The sequence below is a fragment of the Thunnus maccoyii genome, chromosome 15, assembly GCF_910596095.1.
Source record: "Thunnus maccoyii chromosome 15, fThuMac1.1, whole genome shotgun sequence".
NCBI lineage: Eukaryota > Metazoa > Chordata > Actinopteri > Scombriformes > Scombridae > Thunnus > Thunnus maccoyii.
Window position 1 is genome coordinate 12,865,920 of NC_056547.1, and position 23,772 is coordinate 12,889,691.

Consider the following 23,772-nt stretch of genomic DNA (forward strand, 5'->3'; position numbering starts at 1 on the left):
ATTGAAGCCAATGCTGGTCCAATATTCAACTTACACAAATGTGATGTGAAAACTTGAAGCCTCCAGAGAGTGTTTTGATATGTCTCAGTACATGTCTCGATACATGTTTCTATGCTAGAAAATAAGTAATAGCATACATCTCCTGAAGAAGACACACATTTTGAGGTTCAAATTAAGTTTCTACACCCAACGGTGCAGCAATCTCACTAATAAAGAGCGAAGATAACAACAGTGTGATTAACAGAAAGGCAAATAAAAATTCAGGTCCTTACAGCACAGTGAACCAAACAGCAGTTATAATAGTCTCTGTAAAGGGAGATAGCTTTCAGGGGAATCACAGCTTTATTAAACTGTTGTCATAGCAACAGGGACAGAAGTGTCCAGTGTTATCCTTTCATTGGGGTCATTCTCTTCTTCTTCTCATCCCTGGGCTGCTGTTGTCCTTGCCCTCTCTCCATCTGAGGTCAGCCAGCGGTGAATGCTGCCCTGGATGGTATTTCTAATTTGCATTAAAAAGTGCCTTTAAATGTCCTTTCTCTGTATGAAATACCAGGTGAGGTGAACTGCCATGTTGTTGTAACTCTATAGCGTACTGTACCTGCATGGTGCCACAGGGAGGAAGGCTGAGACAACCTGCGCAGATAACATCACACCTCCTTTTGTTGGATGAATGCACTGCATCATGTTTCCAGAGACAAACCTTCTGATCCAGACCTGATGAGATATTCTTGGCAATGTGTGAGTGTGTGAGAAAGAAAGAAAGAATGAAAGAAAGAAAGAAAGAAAGAAAGAAAGAAAGAAAGAAAGGAAGGAAGAAAGGAGAGAAGAGAAGAGAAGAGAAGAGAAGAGAAGAGAAGAGAAGAGAAGAGAAGAGAAGAGAAGAGAAGAGAAGAGAAGAGAAGGAGAGACTAGAAGTTAAAGAAAATTAAGTTTTATTCCATTTGGGGATCAAAATTTCTCCCTGACATACTTAGAGAGAGTTCAAAAAATGTATTTATTAATTTATTTTAACTTTATTTGTTCCTATGTATTTATTTTGTTTGTTATTCCCATTTGGCCTTCTACTATAGTTAGTGATAGTATCATTAAGTCTTGATAAGAAATGAGTGATTGACCTATTTTTTATACCATTACAACACATGTACAGTAGGAGGGGTCACTTGAGGTAATGGAATAGAGACCTACTGGTGGCTTTAAGTAGGTTTTGTTTTTGTTTTTTTAATTATTTATGAACTTTAAAGTTGAGTTTGTTCAATTGAGCAACATTTGAAAAAAAATATTTATTTTGTTGTGTCAAATCTTAAATTTTCATCATACTCTAAATGTCCACTCTACTTTTACATCAACATCAGGTGACGCTAATTAAGCAGAGAGAGATTCACTTTGAGTTCTGTATCAATCAGTTAATTAACAATATTTTGATCCATGTCATTTTGATCCAGGTCAATTCAATTCAACCTCTCTCAGCTTGACTTTGTACAGTAACACAGTACAAAAAAGGGGTGTGTGTATATATATATATATGTACACACATAGCATTTGTATAGCACACACACACACACACGCACACACACACACACACACACACACACACACACACACACACACACACACACATATATATATATATATATATATATATATATATATACACACACACATATGCTGGCCATTTCTTACATGTATTCATTTCATTCATGCACTCATTTATAATTACATTATTAGTGCTACAATATAAGATATATTCAATTAATGTATACTTTTGCCTATACGGTATATACATCATTCATGTCAGAACTGAATGATTTCAGCATTAGCATGATCTGTTCTTTAGAGATGCATTAATCGATTAGTCGATCAATTTAGTTTATCAAGTTTATCCCCAGCTATTTTGATAATTGATTAATTTTGGTTCCAGCTTTTTAAATGTGAATATGTTTTGGTTTCTGTAGTCCTCTATGATAGCCAACTGAATATATTTGGGTTGTGGACAAATCAAGACATTTGAGGTCGTATCTTGGACTTTGGGAAACAGTGATCAACATTTTTCTGACATTTTATAGACCAAACAATAAATCGATTAATCAAGAAAGTAACTGACAAATCAATTGATAATAAAAATAATCATAGTTACAGCCTATTCTTGTATAAATTAAGATGAATTCTGAGTTATACAACGGGATGCAAGTTAAGTGACTCAGAAGGCCTTAGACAGGAAGTAACATGTCTCATATCTCTGTTTGTTTACAAACATAACATGTCGCCCTAAAGATATGAAACTTGCATTGTCCAATTCAGACAGAGACAAAGATGGCGGCAGGAGTCAGCATGTGGCAAATAAAACTGTTTGATTATGTTCCTCCTCTGTCTTGATTTCTCAATTCTTTTGTTTAATTGTTTAGTAAAAAAAATGGTGATTTTCCTGGATAGATGCCTCCAGCTGGATTCCTTATCTTTTGCTCTTTCATTATCAGCTTTCCAACCCCCCACTCTGGACCTGAAAACATGAACCTGCTATCTGATTTCACATTCCAAATGTTTGAAAACTGAACAGATGGCTTCAGATTAAAAAGAAATGTTAAAAGGACAGTTTCACAACTTCTCAAATCTGTCTTAAACAGTCGGGTATCCATATGACCACTGAAAGAAGTTTTCAATCCTCCTGTTCATACTCGGTATTAAAATGCATTTAAAAGGTTTTTTTGAAGCTTATATGAGGCTTCAGCGGTTTGAGGTAGTCATATGAAGTGGATATCTGCCACATTTACAGTCTTTTTAGCATCAAATTCCCTCTTTGTGTTTCCCCAGTGTTTCCCTGTTGAGCTGCGGTGGGAGTATAATAACAAAAAGAGGGACTTTGGCACTAAAAAGACTGTAACTTTGAAAGATATTTATTTGATTTGGGTAATGTGGACGGCTGAAGCTTCACATTAGCCTCAGATAAACTTTTAAATACATTTTTGCGCAGAAGGAGGACTGTGGATTTTGTCTCCATCACTTACATTAATAAATACATTATGAATGGATTCTAATGGTCAGTATGAACAAAAAGAATGATAATGGCAAGAAAAACTTATTATAATGTTCATTTGGGCACCTGACTGTTAAGACAGGCTTGAGAAACTGTGAACAAGTCCTTTAATTATCTACTTTATCTACTCTCTTATTTACTCTCTGCACCTCTTGACAAGTAATCATGACTGACATGACACCATGCAAGAGAAAAAAAACAATTAACACTTTTCCTTAATATCCGAGGCGGCTGCTCATCAACATCAAAGGACTTACGGGAAGTGCATTTTTCCATCTCGTATCCAAATCTTTCACCGTGCCGACAGAGGCGGAGGGTGCAGTAGATTCTGGGGGGGAAAGTCCCTCCCTGCCAGGGCTCTCTGCATTGGCTGGACCTGCATCGGATCCAGGCGAGCTGTCAGCCAATGAGAGGAGGCGCAGATGCAGGCAGAGCGGAGACCGACTTCACAGACCGGTCCGGTTAACGGTGGAGGAAAGACAGGACACGGAGAGGGAGTCTGCAGCCAGAGTCTTCTGCAGAAATTTAAAAAAAAAAAAAAAAAATCTTTAAGTGTTTGCATCAAAATGGAGAAGAAAATCGCAGACTTTTCAGGAAAATGGAAGATGAAGTCTTCGGAAAATTTCGAGGAACTTTTGAAAGCGCTTGGTGAGTAATAAAACATTTAGGGTTTAGATATATATTCTTTCATTTGCATGGTGAAAATGCCAAATATGGTTTCCAAAACAAGACAATGTTGCATTCTTTCTTTTCCTTCTATGAATAAAAAAAATGCTTTACATGCAAAACTCCTCTAACTTGCATGCAAGTTGGCACTCAAACAGCATATTGTTATCTGGTTTACCATCAACCATTCAATCTTTTGTTAAAATGCAAAAAAAAAGGAAAGTGAAGCATCCTCTTTACAAAGACCTGTCAATCATTTTGTCAGCTGCATTATCAGATGGAAATCCAGTTGGCTTAGGGGTCAAATGGGGTGCAGCAGTGTCCTGAAGTGGCTCTCCCTGTGCCTTTCCCTGCTAACTCATGTCACTGGGAATATTAAACTACATGAGGCTGTAAAGGCTCAAGTCCTTTTTGGGGAGAGCAGGAGAGAAAGAGAGAGAGAGAGAGAGGGGTCAGGTGAGGGCCAACCAGTGGCATCCATTAAAAATCTGAAGACAAATAGCCTGTGGAGGAATGTTAGATTAGACTCATCTGAAGCAGGGTCCTCCTCATGCGGTTGTAATTAGAGCCAGTGTAAACGGAACTAAGCCTCGACATGGGCCCCTGTAGCCAGCCAGCTCTGAGACTGACTTTCCTTCACCGCCCTGGGCCTCCCTGACCCAATCTGGAGCTCTGTGTGTGTGTATCTGTGTGTGAGTGTGTGAGTGTGTGTGTGTGTGTTACCTCCTTTAGTACCGCTACATGAGCAAATATGGTCAAATGAGATTTGTGGGTTAGTTCTGATCTCTCTGAAGCCAGTGAATAATGCTATGAATAATGGCAAAAAAAACTCCCCAGGCAGTTTACATTTGTTTTACATTTATCAAACATCACATCATCTCTACTGACCCAGCACATAGATGTTGATATAAGACGTTTATTCCATGTTTCAACCTGCACTATCCTGTTTATCTTGCTGCATAAATCCCATGTTCTGTAACTGCCTTATGTCACATCCATTTAAAGGTTTTTTGATCAATATCCTTTCACCTCAATGTAAGAGAAACCTCACTGAAGCTTCTATCAAACACAAATCAAGTTGTCATTGTTCCATAAGCTATCGTCTTTACATATTGTGTTGTATTTATTGGGACCATGTACAGTGTTAAACATAAATGTTAACATTTGATGTACTGCACCAGATTTAGCTTAAAGCTAATTTTCAGTCCTTTACAATTAAAACATGTAACAGCACAATAACAAACAGTACAAAGCAAAAAACACACAGGACACATTATACAACATACATCACATACACCCACAATGTCAACTAGAAATTAATAATTTAAGTTTGTCAAAATAAAAGTGAGATTATTTGTGTTCTTTACTAGACTCATCTCTTCACAGCTCCAAACAAAACAAAAACATCTTTGCAGTTGTGGAAAGATGACACTTGAAATATGGAGGGCTAACAAACAACATACCAGCCTCAGTCGAGTTGTGACTGACACAGAGCTGTGTGAATGATGACTGAATCATTCTGGAGTGAACTAACACTTTAACAATGTCACAGTCATAAGTCGTTTAACGATCATACCAGTGGTTTTGCATGTTGTAAAACCACATATGCTCCACTGGCAACCATTTTCCGAAGCATCCCACATATTTTAAGATTGATTTCCTCGGTTTCAGCTCACTCAGTGCAGCATTAAGGTGCAGAGACTAGGTAATTAATCATGGTGAACATTTCTTTACCTTTTTTTTTTTTTTTCCATCATGTCATCATTGTGTGGCGATACAGCAGCGCAGACATTTTTGGCAACTTCTCCTTGGTGTTGCATTCAAGTAAGATGTGACATTAAATTTTAATGTTGACATTTAACAGCTGCCAAAAAAAGCTTCACATTCACAAGCTACATTGTTAAAAAGGTAGTGACAGACAATAAGCAGTAGTTTCATTAAACACCAGGGGTGAAAAACTTTTCCAAATGTTCCCTGCTCATAACTGCATTAGCACTAGAGCTGCAATGATTAGCTGATAAATCAGATTAGTCGATCAACAGGAAATCAATCAGCAACTATTTTGATAATTGATTAATCGTTTTCGAGTCATTTTTTAAAAAGAAACACACCCAAATTATCTGATTTTAGCCTCGAAAATGTGAATATTTTCTGGTTTCTTTAGTTGTCTATGACAGCAAACTCTTTGGTCGGGACAAAAGAAGACATTTAAGGACGTTACTTTGGTATTTGGAGAACAGTGACGACATTCTTTTAGCATTTTCTGACATTTTATAGAGCAAACGACTAATCGATTAATCAAGAAAATAATCGTCAGATTAATTGACAATGAAAATAGTCGTTAGTTGCAGCTCTGATTACCACACTGTGATAATGTAACATCCTAATAAAAGTAAATGTGAAAAAATTTTCACTGTGATGGGTCACCTATCTAAAGAAAATATAACATTTCTGCACGTTGGGAAGTGGGAAATTTTGGGGCAATAATGCAAAGCGTACCGCAGCTGCCAGTTTGATATTACTTGTGTTTTTCTTTGGTCCCCTGTGTTCAGGTGTGAATGTGTTCCTGAGGAAGATTGCAGTGACGGCGGCCTCCAGCCCAGCGGTGGAAATCACCCAGCAGGAAGAGAGCCTGTCCATTAAGACGTCCACCAGCGTCCGCACCACCAACGTCTCCTTCACTGTGGGTCAGTCCTTCAATGAGACCACAGTGGATGGGCGTCCCTGCACGGTACACATCACTGTAACATTCCTATATAATGTCAATGCATGCGTACTAGTGGGCTGCCTGGCCAAGCACAGCAGCTACAGTTCTTCTGCACAGAAAAAAAAACATATGGAAATCATTTCAGTGCAACTCGATTCTTGATGATAATACAAGGATCTGTTCTTCGTTTTTTTTTTTTATTCTAAGTGAGTGGTGAAGGACATTGCTTCTGACAGGCCATTAAAATGTTGTAACAGGCAGTTATCGGCCAAGCTTTACTAGCCCTAGCAGTGTCCAGAGCACTTCAATGATGTCAGTTATTCACATTCTTCTTATATGAATCCCTGCAGAGTTTTCCTAAGTGGGAAACAGACAGCAAGATCAGCTGCGAACAGACTTTACAGAAAGGTGAGGGACCCAAGACAGCGTGGACCCGAGAACTGACCAACGATGGAGAACTCATACTGGTAATAAGATTTTCTGGAGAGTGAATTTACATATGAGGTCAAAAAGACACTTAAACTAAACTTAAACTGTTTAGTCTGAGAGCTTCACCATTTTAGAAACAAAAAATCTGTCCCTTTTCTTTCAGACAATGACGGCCGGAGATGTTGTCTGCACCAGAGTTTACGAAAGGGAATGAGGAAATTTCAAGACTGTCATACAATACTCCTGTTTTGTGCCTTACGCATGGTTTACATTTACTCTCCTTTGTTTGTCTTTGGCTCCCCTAGTCAGTCAGATTTCAGATTGTCAAATCTTGCTCAAACAGTGAAAAGCTTCAACCAAAGCTGAATTTACTCTTCATGTATAATATAGAAATGTCATACATTCCTTTTTTTAAAAAGCTTTATTGCAGTGTCTAAATCCTTTCTCACGTTGTTAATAAACTGTTTTATATGAATTAACTCCATGATTTGATTTTTTTTTCTTGAAAAGCTATATGTATTTTCCATTTCAAACAGGCTCCCTTTACGCCGCCTCCTCCCATTCCCTTGTCTTCCCTCTACATATCACTTTACATCGCTGTCTGCTATTTGTACTCTCCTGATTATTCCACACCCTCTCCCCTCCATCTTTCCAATCCACCTTGTCCTCTGTGTGCTCCCTCGTCATCATAGCTCACTACAATATGTGCTCAATTAGCCTGAAAACTCCCAAAGACAATTTTGTACATTTCATATGAGGGCCACTGTGAGACACATTTTGGCAAAGACAAGGAGGAAACAGGGAGTGGAAAGGAAATGAGTGAGGGAAAGAGAAGGGAGACTATTTCATAGCATCAGGAGAAAGTCTGCTTCTTTTTCTCCCTTTTCCCAGCTGTACCTACTTACACAATGAGCTCAATAAAAAAGTCCTTCTCCTCTTTTTCTGGCTTTGCACCCAGGTATTAAGTGGCTTTCTTTTTACCATCCACTTTTCAACATAATGTATACAAAAAAAAAGTAGAAAACCAGTCTTGAAATGTGAGAAGACATGATTATGAGCTAAAAATGATAGATTCAACAGTCTTCAGAATCATTTACTCGCCTAAAAACTCAAGATGATGGTTCAATCTGGGGTGGACTTCACCTTCACCTTGTGAAAAATGAACCTTCAGGGGTCTCTCAGGCACTTCCTGAGGAGAGTGCTGCAACGGTTCACTAGCAGTGATGGTTTTTCCAGGTTTTCAAACAGTGTGCAGACAAGCGACCCTATGAAGTGCTTCCCAGTGTATACACACACACACAGCGCAGAGCAGGCAGCAGAACGACTGGGCCTCCTCCAGGATGAATGTTCTCAATAACCTCATCGTGTAAATGTCCGCACACAGTTTATATGTGTCTATATGAGTGTGAGAGAGGAAGAAGAGAGTGGAAATATTATGTGTGACCAAGTATGCAAGGCTTACACAACTTCCCTCATACATTCTTTTTTGTCTCACAGGCAGAAAAGTATGTTTTCAATGGCCTCAGTGAAGCCAATGTTATTGTGTAAGCGCTTGTCGAAACCGCAGCGCCTTAACTGCACTCTGGGGTGGATGGAAAGTTCTCTGCTATTTGCTCAATCAGAAAATTGAGCATTACACACACACACATTTACACACATACATCCATGTGCACTGTATTCTGTATAAATGACCCCTTTGACTTATGGTTGTTATCCTCGCAGGAGCGGGCCAAACCGCCCGGTCCCTCCTTGTTAGTCGGGTCACTTTCCACACACAACTGTTATGCCAGTTCATTCCTCAGGCAGTGATGTCATTGGAGCCTTGCGTTGCTCGATTGGTCGAGGAATGCTGCGGTTTTTTGGAACCAGGAGACACCCAAGTCCGGCTTTTTTGGTCCGGGGCCATCTGGACCAATCGTGACATGGCCGTGAGAGGAAATGATGAGTCACAGGAGTCAGCTGCCAAACACAGATGCTGCTAAAGAAGGTCATGAGGATAAACGACGTGAAGCCGGCAAGCCAAGCACGTCGAGGCAGACAACACAAGCGATGATACATGCAGAAGCTTTTGTCATTATTTATACGATCTGTTTAAGGTGTCAAAATGGCTTCTCATTCTTTGGTATCTGTTTGGTATGCATGTCACCGCTATTTCCACCCCAGCTTCCACATGTGGGCTTTGTTTCTTTATGGCTGCCCATTAAGTAATCTCATTGGTTGCATTCCTAAATTAAAGTTTCACTTTGACTTGGCGTTACCACTTAGGCCAGTATTAGAAACACCAATTAGACACGTCTTTTAGTTCTTTTGTTTTGCCATCATATCTTGACCCCTGCCAGGACCCCAAAATCAGGGAACCCAAATTGGGGGAACCAGCAAACACACAACCTTTACTCTGCTACTCCTTCCACTACACACTTAATGTACACATTCTTTCCGTAAAGTGTTTTTAACATCTCTTGCACACAGTTTAAGAGTACTGGTAAGGTCAGTAAATATGAGTTTTCCTAGTTTTATTTAAATTTTAAACCTTCTATTTATACCTTTTCTTTCGTAGGACAAAGAGTACTAATTGCACATTTTGTACTTGTACTTGGACTTACTGTATTTTCTTTATATTGCAGATTTGTTTTTGTTATACTTATTGGATTTCGTTGTTTTTTGCACAGTCTTATGATGCTTGTTGCCCCTTCACTTGTCAGAGTACATTCTGTGGTGCGATGAATACAAATCCTTGAATCCTTGAATATTGAGTATTGATAAGTGGTTCCTCACATATTTGGCTTGTGATCTTTTAAATGCAAAACAATGGCTACACTGGACCCCTTCTCATGGGTTACATATATGTGTGTGAGTGAGCATTTCAACATAAGAATTATTTTCCTTTTCAGATTGTGTGCTACGCCCAAAAGGTAAAGATATGCATTATTTTACAAGAAAATTATGAGAAAAAGTGTAGACACGTAGCTATTAAGTTTGTGTAGCATAAATATGTTTTTCTTCTTTCACATCCCATTAAATAATCCACAATTTCTCAGTTTTATCATTTTCAACATCACACATGCTGTGCAGTCAAAAATTATTCAACCCCACAGAACTTTAATTAAGACTCTAGTGGAGATCCTAAAGTTTTAAAGAGATATCAAATATGTCAGGCTGAACCTTGATGTTCAGTGATGCATAAGACATCAAGAACATTCCCAATTAATGGTGCTGCCACAAAAAAACATGGAGTCTTGTGTTTGAATATTTCACTCAAGGTAAACACATAAATCCAGACCTGGAACAAGCTGATAAAGAATATAAATGTGAGACAATGAGGAGTAAGATTTTTTTTTAAGATATATGTTTTAAAAGTTAATTTACAATAATTAAAAAAAACTGGATGTTACAGCATTATGAATATCATTGGTTAGATGATGTAGGTCCTCTGGTTATAGCCCCAGTTTACAAATACTGTATTCATTGTGAGTTAATATGTGAATATTCATGCATAAATACACCGTTCATATGTGTGCAGATGTGTTCATGGATAATCGGGGGTACAGTAACAGGGAATGTACAGTATGTGCACTAACAAGCCTGTATTTGTACTGTATGTGTGCATGACAGGCTGTCCGGCCTATGTGTTTATAATTGAATCATATGACTGCCCTCACCCATGTGACCCCATGTGACTTGTAGGGGAGAAGAATTTTTTTAAAAAGTTCTGCCTGGATTGTACGAAGGCATTAGGCCATGAAATAAGTATAAAGCAGTGAAACTAAAGGTGTAATCCTTCCTGCTGCGGCTCGACCTGTGACTGCCAGGTCAGAGAAGTACAAAGAGAAACCTATCAAGTGGTCCTATTAGCAGGTATTTTGTATATAAGCCACAGCCATAAGGAAACAAGAGAGGTGTGCTTTCCACAATATTAATTCTAGATAAGTCACATTTAATAACTCTTTTAGGTAAAGACAGGATTAAGTATGAGTAGCAAATGTAACAAAACATGAAAAAAGGATCTACTTTTTCACCTGAGTTGCTGCATCTCTAAGTTACCTGAGGTTTAAAATCTTATTTCTGGATTTCAGAGGTCAAAGCAGTGGGAAAATATTCCTTCAAGGCAAAAGAGTGACATCTACTGGAAGAGGAGGTAAATATTTTTATATTATCAAAACAGCGTTATGTGATAATTATCTAACAGTTATATAAACAAAGCCACACAAAGACTAAGATTTAGTCCACAGCAAAATGTTGCTTGCTCATGTTTTCAGTGAGACTTTGGAGTTAGGTGCCTAAATCAGGATTTGTGTGTTGAGTTTTAACCTAAATTATTAGGCTAATTCATTTTCCTAAGTCATTGTTATTGTGACAAATCTTGACACCTGTTGGCAGTAAATTACTCAAATTTAAAATATTACATATTACATTTTCATTCAGAAATATAATGATCTGGACGGTAAAACAATCTTGAAACAGGGTTCACTTGCTATTTCTAAACATAATGTGTTTAAAGTAAAAATGTAAAATATATACAATTATGGCCATTTGGAAATTCTTCTAATAGGGGAAAATGATAATATCTTTGCACAGAATTTCTGACACTGGATTGCAGTGTCTGCACAGTCTATATCTCATATTGTCTCAGAGCTTAAATGACAGTTTCCTTGTCTCACATCCCGTTTATGTCATGTGCATTTTTAATAGAAAAAAAGAGGAACTGTGATTGTGGGCTACTGATTAAACCTGTGTCTCCAGCCCTGACTTCTAATTTGCATAACTGACTGACATACGGGGGGCCGTTGTAAAATAACTGATAAGCACACACACAACATGCATAATGGCCCCTTTAGAGTGTTAAAGTACGGAGTCCATGAAGTGTCCAAAACATGTTTTTTTACCCTGTGTGCACAAGACTACAACTTATCTCGTTTTCAGGGACTTTGGTGGCTCTATATTAAATATATGACATTAGTTGATTATTATTATTATTGTTATGTTACTGTTGGGTTAAAGAACCTGCTAACCTGTGCTCCAACCCCCACAGGTGTCACTTGGTTAAATAACTGTACAGACTGGGCTTGACTGACATGTCAGCCACTCTCCTGTTTGTTTTGCGGTGGGACAAGATGCAACTTCATCAATTTTATTTGTACATGGAGTTTGAACACGTAAATCCCTGTATACTTATTTCTCAAGTATTGTACTTAAGTAGAATTTTGAGGTACTTGTACTTTACTTGAGTATTTCCATTTTATGCTACTTTATACTTCCACTCCACCACATTGCAGTCGGGGTCACATTTCAGATGTCTATGAGTTGTTAACAGCTCCACCAAATAGTGATTTTTCCACCTAAACTTCTCACATGGTTTCATTTCAATAAATGATCCAATATTTCACCAAAAATCATAGATTAGAGAAAAACTCCAAAAACTAAAAATATATTTGTGTATCAGAACTTTGTTTTTTCTTCTTTTTTCTCTCATCAATCATCTCACGACCCCTAAAATTTATTGGGTGACCTTTGGGAAGGGCACGACCCCTAGGTTGGGAACCACTGGACTAAACTAGCTAACTGTATATAAAGTAGTTCAAACTAGCTCCACCTCCAGCAGCTACAACAGTAACATGCTGCTCTAACACTGATACTTCCGTATTAATAATCTATTGATGTCATATATAATAATGTATCAGTCAGGAACAAACCACTACTTTTACTGCAATACTTAAAGTATGTGTTGCTTCTAATACTTATGTACTTTTACTTAGGTAGACTTTTATTTGTAGTGGAGTATTTTACATTGCTGTATTGGTACTTTTACTTAAGTAAAGGATCTGGATACTTCTTCCATCACTGTTCATTATTTTTCTTCACAGACAGCATGCAGGTGTGGCCCCGCCCCCCTCAGTTTCCCACGTGTTCCTCTGCCGCAGCAGCAGTCACATGACCGCGTCTTTGGCTCGTTACTTCCTGTACCACGGTTGTTTTCCTGCGGGAGAAAAAAAAATAACGGAGCTGCGAGCCAGCCAGCCAGACAGACCCCTGACGGTCAGAGCTGAGGAGGGGGCGTGAAAAAAAACCTCAACCTGTCTGTAACGTTTTAATCGTCGCTCACCTGTTAATTTACTAAATTGCGGAGAAATGAACACCGGAGGTTGCGGGTAGCTGTAAGCTGACCACACATCCGACACGTCCTTTCGTTTTCTGAAGAGAAACAAACGCAAGATTTAATCAGCAAGAAGGAGGCCAACTGCTGTTTTTTTTCTCCTTCCCCTCTGTGATAACCGTTAACAGTAGCAGCAAGTGGTGGCTACTTGACGTTAGCTCCGTTTTTACCCCCCCTCCCCAACAACAACCAGCGCTTTCTCTATCAACAATATGTCAAAATATACGAGCTTTCCTGAGCCCACGGACGACCACAACCCTTTCCAGGTGGGTGATATATAACAGCAAGCTAATATTAGCCTCTGTCAGGTCTGTAGTTACGGTGTTGGGTGACGATGAAAGGCACTGATGTTGGATCTGTGTAATAACCGGCGTGTTGTTGCTCATGTGACGTGTGTGGCTTTTTCTGGGCCTGTCTAATCTTTGCCCACTTGTAGCACTTATTTAACAATGAACACATGATTTAAAAAAAAAACTATTTTGTCAAATGAGGATTAATGTTTCTTTATTGCTGTGCTGATTTAATAACTGTTTTGTTTGTCTTGTGTTATCCTTCCAGGACCCTGCAGTGACTCAACACAGCAGCAACACAGGATATGCCACACTGGACCTTTACAACCCATTTGATAATACGACTGGAGTGACTGGGGTGAGCAACATTTGTGCCTTATCTGTCAGATAATAGGAGGGTAATTGTTGCTAATGCACAGATAATGTAAGACACAACTTTCTCTTATAGGGTCATGTAGGGCTGCAACTAACCTTTATTTTCTTTATCAGCTATGAGTGATGAATTATTCATGTGGTCTGTAAAATGTCAGCAAATTGTGAAAAATGTTCCAGGAACAAATGGTTACTCAGAATGTCCTGTTTTATCCGACCCTAGTGCAAAATCCAAAGATAATCAGGAGTAGGAGTATAAATTATAGGGTAGGCATGCATGATAATATCATCACGTCATCAGTATCGACCAATAAAAGCTTTAAAATTAAATATCAGCATTGGCTCCGAAATGAACATTTCTGCTGATATGACAGGCCTTCTCCTCCTCCGCCTGGCTGTCCTTCTCACCCTGGCAATCCTGGTGCTTCCTCGGCTGACAGGATGTATCACTCTGTTTGGAAAAAAAAACTTTTTTTTTTATAATGGTGGTTGGCAACCAGCCTTATTAGGTGCATTGCCACCTTCTGCTTCACAGTGTGGTTCAGAAATAAAAGCCTAGCCATTAATCCTGTCTGTCTAATAAACTCAAAGAAAACTCTACTGCTCGACACACTTGGCAGGTTCATTAAAGTTTTAATACTGAGCTCCTGAACTCCAGTTTTGCTAAGTTCTTCCTTCATACATTGTCTCTCTTGATCATACTTAGTACAATCTATGATTGCATGTGTAATAGTCTTCTCAGCCAGGTGGAAAAAAATACGTGCATAAATTGGCATCCGCAGTCAGCCAGAATATATTGGAAAATATTGGAAATCGGCAAAAAAATTCAATATCATGCATCCCTACTACAGGGTAACCTGACATGCCAGATGGTTTATTACACAGAACTATCTGAGATGTCGTCCTTGGAAACTGTTTGGAAAAGGGTAGGCACTTTCAAAAACTACTCGGCAGGTGATTGGATGAACCATCTGTCTGTCATCGTCTTACCTTGCGAGGCAGCTGGATTCGTGACGCTGATTGCTCCGAACTACCGGTGGTTAAGACACATGCGCATAACTTAAAGCCTGACAAGATGTATTCTCGTGTGATTTTGTGATGTCGTGGCCTTGTGAATCCAGCTGCCTCACAAGGTAAACTATAGGGTGCAACTAATGATTATATACGTTATCGATTAATCTGTCGATTATTAGTTGTTTGGCTATAAAATGTCTAACAATGTCGATCACTGTTTCCCAAAGCCCAATGTGAGTCAAAAAAGTCTTTTGTTGTCCCGACCAACAGTCCACAACCTAAAAATACTCAGTTTACTTTCAGAGACAACTAAAGAAACCAGGAAATATTTACATTTAAGGAGCTGGAATCAGAGAATTTGGGCTCTTTTTCTTAAAAAATGACTCAAAACAATTGATCAGTGATCAAAATAGTTGGCAGCTTCTGGGGAACTGGAACCAATGAATCTAAGCCATTTTTGCTTGAAAATGAGCTTAAATGATTATTTGATGATCCAAATTGTTAGGCAGGCTAATTTTCTGTCCATTGAATGGATTAATCAACTAATTGTTGCAGCTCTAGGAATATGCGACATGCAAGCACAAAAAATGTAGCTCAATTATTGGACTGGATTGGAGTTTTGTATCCTGTCTATTCTTCAGCTCACTGTTGTGTTTGAAGTGTCCACTCAGCTGTAAACTTGGCTGCAGGCTAATAAAGGTTACCTGATGTAAAAATAAATCAATAAATGAGTGGAGTGGTGAATGTTAGAGCACAAAAACACACACCTTTTAAAGATGTGTGTTTAAAGATTTGAAATTCACTTGAAATGTGTGAAAATTATCTTACACAAAGGGCGTTTGTTCTATTTGGGATAGAAATAAACGAAAGGAGCTGACTGCTTTTAACTGTGCAAGTCACAGCAGAGCTTTATTAACCTGATAATCCGACTGAATCTCCATTTTGTTTCACTTCATTCACTTATTCTATTTCAGTTGCTGAACAAATCAGAGATGCGAACAGTGATTCAGAGGTCAGGAACCAGGGAAGAAAAAAAAAAAAGAATGTCTTCTATAATACCTCAAGACTGAATAATAGAGCAGGACCCACCTTAACCCACATTTTGTGTCAGTTGATCTTGTTCGTTTGTGGTGCACAAGATCAACTGACAGAAATTTTAAATTAAATTAGCCCAAATGAGTTGACACACAGTAAAAAGCTGTCAGGGCAGCTGGTGGTTGCCTGGTTGCCTTGAATATAAAGACTCGATTGTACTTGAATGTACATGTCACTTAAATGCAAACAAATCTAAGACCAGTTGCCATGAAAGCAGAGAGCAGACACAAAAGCTGACATATACGCATTGTTATGTGCAGTACACCTCAGTTGCATGTCATATATTACATTGAGTGTAGTCTTTGTTGTTGCTAGGAAACAGCTTAGATCCGTGAGTACTTCCTGTCAGCTGTTTTTAGTATTGCCAAATACTGCAGCGACAGGAAATAAGCTCAGACTTGCTTGGGATGTTTGACTCAAATTGAACTCGTCTGCAGTCATTATGAAACTGTGTACATGAACAGAAGCCGCACGTCCACTCCCAAAATGATCCACAGTTAACGCAGTTGGAACACACCCTTTTGTAACCTTGTTTTGACACAACACAGACTCACTTGCAGCTTCTGTTCTCTGTCTGGTACTGTCACTGTCCTTTAGCAAATACGGACATCCATTATTTACAATGATGTGTCGTGGCTGTGAGCCAAAACAGCGTAATGACTTACGACCCATGATTAAGGCAAATTTATGATCGGATGACACTCTAGAGAGGAAACAATACATAGGCATATACTATAGGTATTTACATATGTTAGAAAGTTAAGTCACACAAATTTAAATGTTATTGCTTTGGACTTTAAGAGTCAGAAATGTCTAACTCTGAAGTATTCTGGTGTAGAGATGAAAGCTCTTCTCTCAAAAGCCTGGAAAAGAAGGCAAACTGGATTATTTATTTAGTATTTTTTCTGATTTCTCAGTTTTCTCCCCCATGATTGATGAAATTTGTTGTGGACATAAAAGGCTAAAAATGATGAAATGTGAAAATTATTCACATTGGTTTTCTTTATTTTTTTAGACTTTTTGCAGTAGTGTAAGTTGATGGGAGATCCATTGTATAAGCCTATGCATATGTGTGCAAATCTGAATATTGTTTGAAAATGCCACATTAGTCTAGCTAAAATGCTTCCTTCATGTGAAGTTACTCATATTTGTCAGCGCGTGTGGATAGCGGTGCATGCTAGGGATGCACTGATCCGACTTTTTCGGTCCTGATACTCGGCAGATACCGAGTACTGATCTGATACCAGTGTTTAATTAATAAGCTGCACGCCTCACTGTGTGGAAGAGACTGGGATCATTCTATTATGTGCAAGGCAAAATCAGGCTTGACTTAAACATTGCTTTCCTAAATTTGCAAAACAAAATGTAACAAATAAATACATACATTTACTGAATTGTTATTTATTAAAATAATAGTATCTAATACCAGATCAGCCCATTGTCACCGATACCCGATCCAGTTATTTGAGTTAGTATTGGATCGTTATCTGATATCAGTATTGGTATCATTGCATCTCTAGTGCATGCATCCCTTTTCTAGCCCCTGACACGATGCTCGACCAAATAAATCCAGGTTTAGCTAAAAGCTTCTGCCACACGACGCCAAATCGGATGTATGATGTTTGTCTTTTGCTAAATATTTTCTAGCCTCCACCACCGTATGAAGCCACCTCTCCTTCTGCACCGTCTGTGCCTGCGCAGACCCCACCCAGCAGGACGACACCCACCGAGCCTCGCAACTATGGCTCCTATAACTCCCAGGTACACATCCTCCAGTGTAAAGACACTTGTTGCTGCACATGTTGTCACTTTAGACCAAGACTCAAGATCCTTGTACCTCAGTGTCATGGAAGTGTTTTTATGGATATGATAATGACTAACACGCTTACAGTAGCCCCACTTCTACTCTAGATGTAAGATCTTCGAAAACAAAAATCCTCAGCAGGACAGACATCCATTTGAATGATTTATTACTGCAAGATTTTTCATGTTTCCCACCAGGATTATAGGAAGAGACAGAAAGATATCCCTGGCACCTTCACCCTGACCTCACTCACATGATCATTTTCATGCTTTTTGACACAAACAGAAGCTTCCTCTTTAAGACGTGACATGCAGTTCTGATACATTAATTTCTTTGCGTCTTACTGTGTTAGACTGCAGTAAATGCTACCACAGCGGAGCTCTTGAAGAAGCAGGAGGAACTCGAGAAGAAAGCCCGGGAGCTGGAGAGGAGAGAGCGGGAGCTCGAGTCACACAGCTTGGGACCTGGAGCCTGTAAGAGAGGGAGGAGGGGAAGTTTCAGCTGAGCATTATGGATTAACGATGGATTTTTGATTGTAAAAATTTCCCCTTTGTTTTCTGTTTCAGCCCGTCAGAATAACTGGCCCCCGCTGCCTTCATTCTGCCCTGTGGGCCCCTGCTTCTACCAGGACATCAATGTGGAGATCAGCCAGCGCTTCCAGCGTACCGTCACCGTCATGTACTACTTCTGGATGTGTGAGTTCCTGTAATTCCTACTATGCGAATTCCCAGCATTACATATTAATGAGTCTTAGCATCAGTGTCATGATGTAATATTATTAATGAAGTGTTCCTCTCTGTGTTTGTGTTGGAGGGAAGTTATGTGGAGTGAAACCTTACGAATGATAAAATCTGTACCTGTTAACACTGAAGATCTATGAGTGGTTGGTGGTGTTGTTTTAAAGCAAGAGAAGCACTTGTGCAGGCGAACCAAGAGCCTACTCACATCTGTGTATCCTCTACTGTACTGTCTGGAGTTGTAATGTTTGTGCAGACTCTGACACTTAACTGCGAGATTGAGGACTCTGGCAAGTACCAACTGTAATCAGTCTCCACTAAAGGTTGAACTCAGACATTTGCACAAGAACCATTTCAAATTGTTATGAATTAATAACTTGCTCTTAATAAAAATGTGTAGTTTTTTGCACTTGAAGAAAAAGAGGCCTCTGAAAATAACTGATATTTGACAGTTATTTTCATGCTTCCTGTCAACATTTTGTGTGTTCTGCAATATGTTTTAGTTCTATATCACTGTTTTTGGATAACTGAGCCTCTTCCTGTCGAGGTTTCAGCTTATGTAGGCAAGCAATTGACCGTCCTGACAACTTCTTAGGAGTTCCAGTTTTCTTCTTGAGAGGGGAAAGGGCAGGTTGGATTTGTGTTTTTATTCTACCGTTCTCATTCATCTCTCTGTGCACTTTTTATTCCTTTTTTATCAATGTCCAGTCTGCACTTGCACGCTGCTCTTCAACCTGATCTCCTCCCTGGCTATGTTCTGCGTGGACCCCTCTGGTGGTGTTGGCCTGGGCCTCGCCATCCTCTGGGCCCTCCTCTTCACCCCCTGCTCCTTCGTCTGTTGGTATCGACCTGTGTACAAAGCCTTTAGGTGAGTACCACCGTCTTTAGGGGAAAAAGTCATTGACCGAAAGTTTTGTGTTGAGCAAAACTTGTAACTTTTAACATTTATTAACTTTAATTCTTCAAAAAGGTGCATTTTTAAGGGTCACCTCAGACCTTGTTCAGGCAAGGTCTTGGGTTCACTTGCTTAGACTAAAGTAGTTACATCTTTAACGGAGACCCTTAAAGGATATGCTCACAATTTTTCAAATCTGTCTTAACATTGAAACAGGTTTTTCTTGCTGCGATCATTCCTCCTGTTCATACTGATTCATTCATCTCATTAGAAGACCAAAGTGTAAGTGATGGGGGACAAAAATTCACAGTCCTTGCTTTGAGCAAAAAACGATTTAAAAGTTTATCTACATATTAATATGAGGCTTCAGCCGTCTGAGTTAGTTAAATAAAGTTGTATAAAATAAACTGTCTTCTGCAGTTACCATCTTTTTAGTACAAATTTCAGTGTTTTACTGTTCAGTTGAGTGGAAGGATCGTAACAAAAAGAGGGAATTTGGCATTAAAAAGACAGAAACTTTGAAAGATATTCTTGATTTAACTAATTTGGACGACTGAAGCTTCATATTGGCTTCAAATAAACTTTTAAATACATTTTTATATGGAAGGAGGCTTGTGGATTTCATCCCCCATCATTTACATCGAAAGTGCATTATGAAGGGATCCTCTAATGGTCTGTATGAACAAGAGGAATGATTATGGCAAGAAAAACATGTCAATGATCATTTGGGCTTCTGACTGATGTTTTAAGACGGACTTAAAAAACATGTAAAGAGAAGCAAACACAATTGCTTTATGTAATAGAGATGCCAGCTTTATTTAACTTTTCATTGAAAGTTTTGATTTCTCATGAGTGCATAAGCTTGTGACTATAAAGCATAACTAGAATTAAGTTGTTGCCTCATGAGTAATGCTTATGTTTTCCCCTCTCTAGGAGTGACAGCTCCTTCAACTTCTTTGCCTTCTTCTTCATCTTCTTTGCCCAAGTGGTTGTCTTCGTCATCATGACCATCGGTATCCCTGGATGGGGTTTCAGGTACGACCAGTGAGAGAAGATTAGCAGGAAAAGCACAGGTGTAACTAATAACCTTAATGATGGCTTTGTCCCATTTAAGTGTCCTAGTTATTCCAGTGAACCAGCATGCACAAGACCAGATCCCCGAAACTAAACGCGGCCATCATTAATGCTATTAATAATACCTGTGCTTTTCCTGCTGTGACATGTCAGCGTCATGGAAAAATAGCAGCGATCAGATCCTCCAGGCTTCAGGTGGAGGTGGTCAGCCTCCACAGTCAGTGAGGGAGGTGTAAATGCCATCAGTACAGCTTGCTTGCATTCTGCAGAAAATATCCACAAGTGGAAAATGGCAGTTAAATGTTATTTGTCACCTGACAGCTGATTTTGTAAACCCGGCCTACCTTCAGTGTCTATGAATACGAAGATAATGAGAGCACGTAATTAATACCAGCTTTAAATGTCATTGTCTAGATAACTTTATTCACACCTACTGTAGACTGTCTTTTTTTTATTTCCAGGTGTAAATGAGGATATTAATTGACTTTTTTTCCCTTCATATCTTTTTAAATCTCTCCATATTTCTGTCTCGCTGTCCGTTTCCACCTCCGTCAGCGGGTGGATTGTGAGCCTGGCTGCTCTGAAGACCAGTGTCCCAGTTGGTGCGATCATGATGATGAATGCCGTCCTCTTCACCGCCCAAACTGCCATGGGAGTTTTCATGCTGAAGAAGGTGAACGCTGAATAGATTTGTTTACATAAAAGGGCCCAGATGAATTTGTCAAAGATACTGGATATTTAGAGTATGACCATAGATTTAGAAATTCCACAGAGCATACATGCAAGTAAATTGGGACAGATTATGAGCCTTGTATAGTGTGACTGAGTACATTTACATGCACGTTAGGTCCCGATTTTGAGTTTTATCCTGGTTTTGATCTACCGGTATTCAGGATGTGACATTTAGATGGAACATAAGAAACCTCTTTATTCTTATCCCTGTTTTCATGATCACAAGGTTTCTGATCATCTGGCAGCAGGTCTGTCTTACATCCTCAACGTATCTCCTACTGATTTCTGAAACACTTTGGTTTCTGAACATCAGTAAACAGAACACGAGAGCATCAGTGCAACTTACAGTCTTCCTTTACCTTCATATTTTTAGTTTTACTGACTAACTACTATATAACTTGAGTTGATAATGTAGCCGCACACATTACACAGAATGATCGGAAACCTGGATACGATGTTTTACATACCAAAGTATCCTGGTTTCTATCTAGTACTTCAGCCAGCATATCCAAGTTTCTGAAACCAGGATATGATGATTACATTTGCAGCACAATATCAGGATAAAAACCCTAAAAACCCTGCATAGTTCAGGAGAGTCTGGGAGAAGATAGAAACTGGATTCAGTTAATGTAGTATTCAAAATGAAGGCAATCGCAAAAAAGGCAGGGGAAAAAAAAATCATAATTGTTGATCCAATCAAGAAGTGAAGTAGAGCTACAACGATTAATCGATTAGTCAACTGACAGAAAACTAATTGCCAAATATTTTGATAATCAAACTGTTTTGAGTACTTTTTTTTCAAGAGAAAATGCCAAAAATTCACTGATTCCAGCTTCTAAATTGTGAATATTTTCTGGTTTCTTTGGTCATTTATGATAGCAAACTGAATATCTTTGAGTCGTGGACTGTTGATCAGGACAAAACAAGACATTTCAGGTTGCATGTTGGGCTTTGGGAAACAGTGATCACCATTTGTCACCATTTTCTGACATTTTATAGACCAAACAATTAATCAATTAATTGAGAAAGTAATCATCAGATTAATGGATAATGAAAATAATTATCAGTTGCAGCCCTAAAGCGGGGACTGACTAGTAGGTCATTAACGTGCATTGTACTTATAAATGTGTTCAGTAACTTTAAATAGTAAATGATAGCAAATACTTTGACATGATCTAGTAGGTCAAATTTTCTAAAATAAGTGAAAAGAAGTGTGGGAAAGCAAAATTATCGAGCTCTGTTTGCGCTTTCCGCCTGCTCTGTGCACCCGCTGTGCCCACAGCTGGTACACCTACCATGAAGCGAATAGATAACATAACGGTCTGAAGAATAGCCTTGATATCAGGTTCTGGGTATCCTTTCCATCCTCACAATGCACATTATAAGATGATGAATTGGTACGTGTATCGAGTGTCAACGCGCTCTGCTCTTCCTCTTTCCAGGTCCACAGTCTGTACAGGCAGACCGATGCCAGCTTTCAGAAGGCCCAGGCCGAGTTCGCCACCGGAGTCATGTCCAATCAGGCTGTACGCCAGGCCGCCACCAACGCTGCCCAGGGGGCCTTCACCGCACCCCGATAGAGAGGGACGAGAGGGGTTGGGAGGGTAAGAAGGGGAGGATGGAGGGCCCTTTCAGCCTGATAGAGGATCTGTTTGATATTTATTTCCCCACTGGTGATTAGAATTTGAAAAGGGGGAGGGTGGGGGGGGGGCGGAAACTGAGTCTATATAATTACCCCGGGGCAACTTAACACCAGGGCACGTGCATGAGACAGAAGTGGGGTTGTGTATTATGTAAAGGTGTACAGGACAAGTTAGCTACATTGCCAAACCAGGAGTCAACATATCATAAGTGTTGATTCGAGGCACGGAACGATGGTGTGAGATGTGAAAACAATAAGCTGTGTGACATTTAGTGCAGTTAAACCAAGTGTCAGTGAATGCAGGGAAAAAGCTTTTTATATCAAAAGAAAAGCTATGTGCCAAGTCGAACATGTTTGGACAGTACTAGCCTGGATATCTCCCTTTTTTTTTTTTTTTTTTGTTAAAATGACTTGGATGTACATTCTGTTTACGAGGAGCCATGTTTAAGACAAAGAGTAAGAGGGGCTGCTGAACACTGAATTATTGCCATTTTAACATTTGATCCATAACTGAGTGGCTCAACTTTATCCAAATGCTCCTTTTTTCTTTTTTTTTTTTTGCATTAAGTGTTAAACTAACATGTTGTTTTTGCTATTATTGCAAATGAGAATGCCTATTTACCTTATTGCCAAAACTTCTCACACTGTAATGAATATGTGTTGTTTTGGTTACACTATCTCTGTCACTGTTCTGTTGGTGCTGCTTGTGGTTATTATGATTATTACATGTCACTGTCTTGGTTTTAATAAAAATATACTGTCATGCTTACAGAGTCTGCTGCAGTCATTGCGTAGTGTTACCGATCAACGACAAGGTACTTTGACAAAACATTTACCTAAAGGTCTTCTCAGCTGTTCTGGAGCTTTGGACTGTATCACCCATTTGTCATGTAAATGTAAATGTCAAATTTGTTTTCTGAGCACTTTCAGGACTTCTAGCTGTTTCTTGGGTAAAGAATAGACATTTTAATCTCAACAATATGTTTACCTAAGGTGAATTTAAGTGTGTTTTATTGTAGGGCAGCAACTGACGAGTATTGATATTTAATCTGCTGATTATTTTCTCAATTAATCGATAAGTCCATTTTGTCCATAGTCAAAAATGACATCTTCCATTGTCTTGTTTTGTCTAA

At 39.1% G+C, this 23,772-nt stretch overlaps 2 protein-coding genes across 2 annotated transcripts; both read left to right on the forward strand.

Moving 5' to 3' along the window:
* The first annotated feature begins 3,423 nt into the window (after window positions 1-3,423).
* On the forward strand, window positions 3,424-7,308 carry crabp2b (cellular retinoic acid binding protein 2, b). The gene is made up of 4 exons (XM_042434485.1): window positions 3,424-3,679; window positions 6,250-6,428; window positions 6,755-6,871; window positions 6,997-7,308. Exons 1-4 carry the CDS (start codon window positions 3,454-3,456, stop codon window positions 7,045-7,047), a joined length of 573 nt encoding a protein of 190 aa, XP_042290419.1. The 5' UTR covers window positions 3,424-3,453; the 3' UTR covers window positions 7,048-7,308.
* Window positions 7,309-12,760: 5,452 nt separating this feature from the next.
* scamp3 (secretory carrier membrane protein 3) lies at window positions 12,761-23,408 on the forward strand. Its single transcript, XM_042436579.1, has 9 exons — window positions 12,761-13,250; window positions 13,543-13,632; window positions 17,403-17,516; window positions 17,912-18,032; window positions 18,126-18,254; window positions 19,005-19,164; window positions 20,125-20,226; window positions 20,821-20,938; window positions 22,440-23,408. Exons 1-9 carry the CDS (start codon window positions 13,197-13,199, stop codon window positions 22,575-22,577), a joined length of 1,026 nt encoding a protein of 341 aa, XP_042292513.1. The 5' UTR covers window positions 12,761-13,196; the 3' UTR covers window positions 22,578-23,408.
* The last annotated feature ends 364 nt before the right edge of the window (window positions 23,409-23,772 follow it).

Excerpts from the sequence above, each read along its gene's own strand:
- crabp2b (XM_042434485.1), top strand. The coding sequence starts at position 3,454 with ATGCAGGCAGAGCGGAGACCGACTTCACAGACCGGTCCGGTTAACGGT. Across the intron at positions 6,429-6,754 it reads TGGATGGGCGTCCCTGCACG|AGTTTTCCTAAGTGGGAAAC; the intron begins GTACACATCACT and ends GAATCCCTGCAG. Across the intron at positions 6,872-6,996 it reads ACGATGGAGAACTCATACTG|ACAATGACGGCCGGAGATGT; the intron begins GTAATAAGATTT and ends CTTTTCTTTCAG.
- scamp3 (XM_042436579.1), top strand. The coding sequence starts at position 13,197 with ATGTCAAAATATACGAGCTTTCCTGAGCCCACGGACGACCACAACCCT. Across the intron at positions 20,227-20,820 it reads ATCCCTGGATGGGGTTTCAG|CGGGTGGATTGTGAGCCTGG; the intron begins GTACGACCAGTG and ends CACCTCCGTCAG. Across the intron at positions 20,939-22,439 it reads GAGTTTTCATGCTGAAGAAG|GTCCACAGTCTGTACAGGCA; the intron begins GTGAACGCTGAA and ends TCCTCTTTCCAG.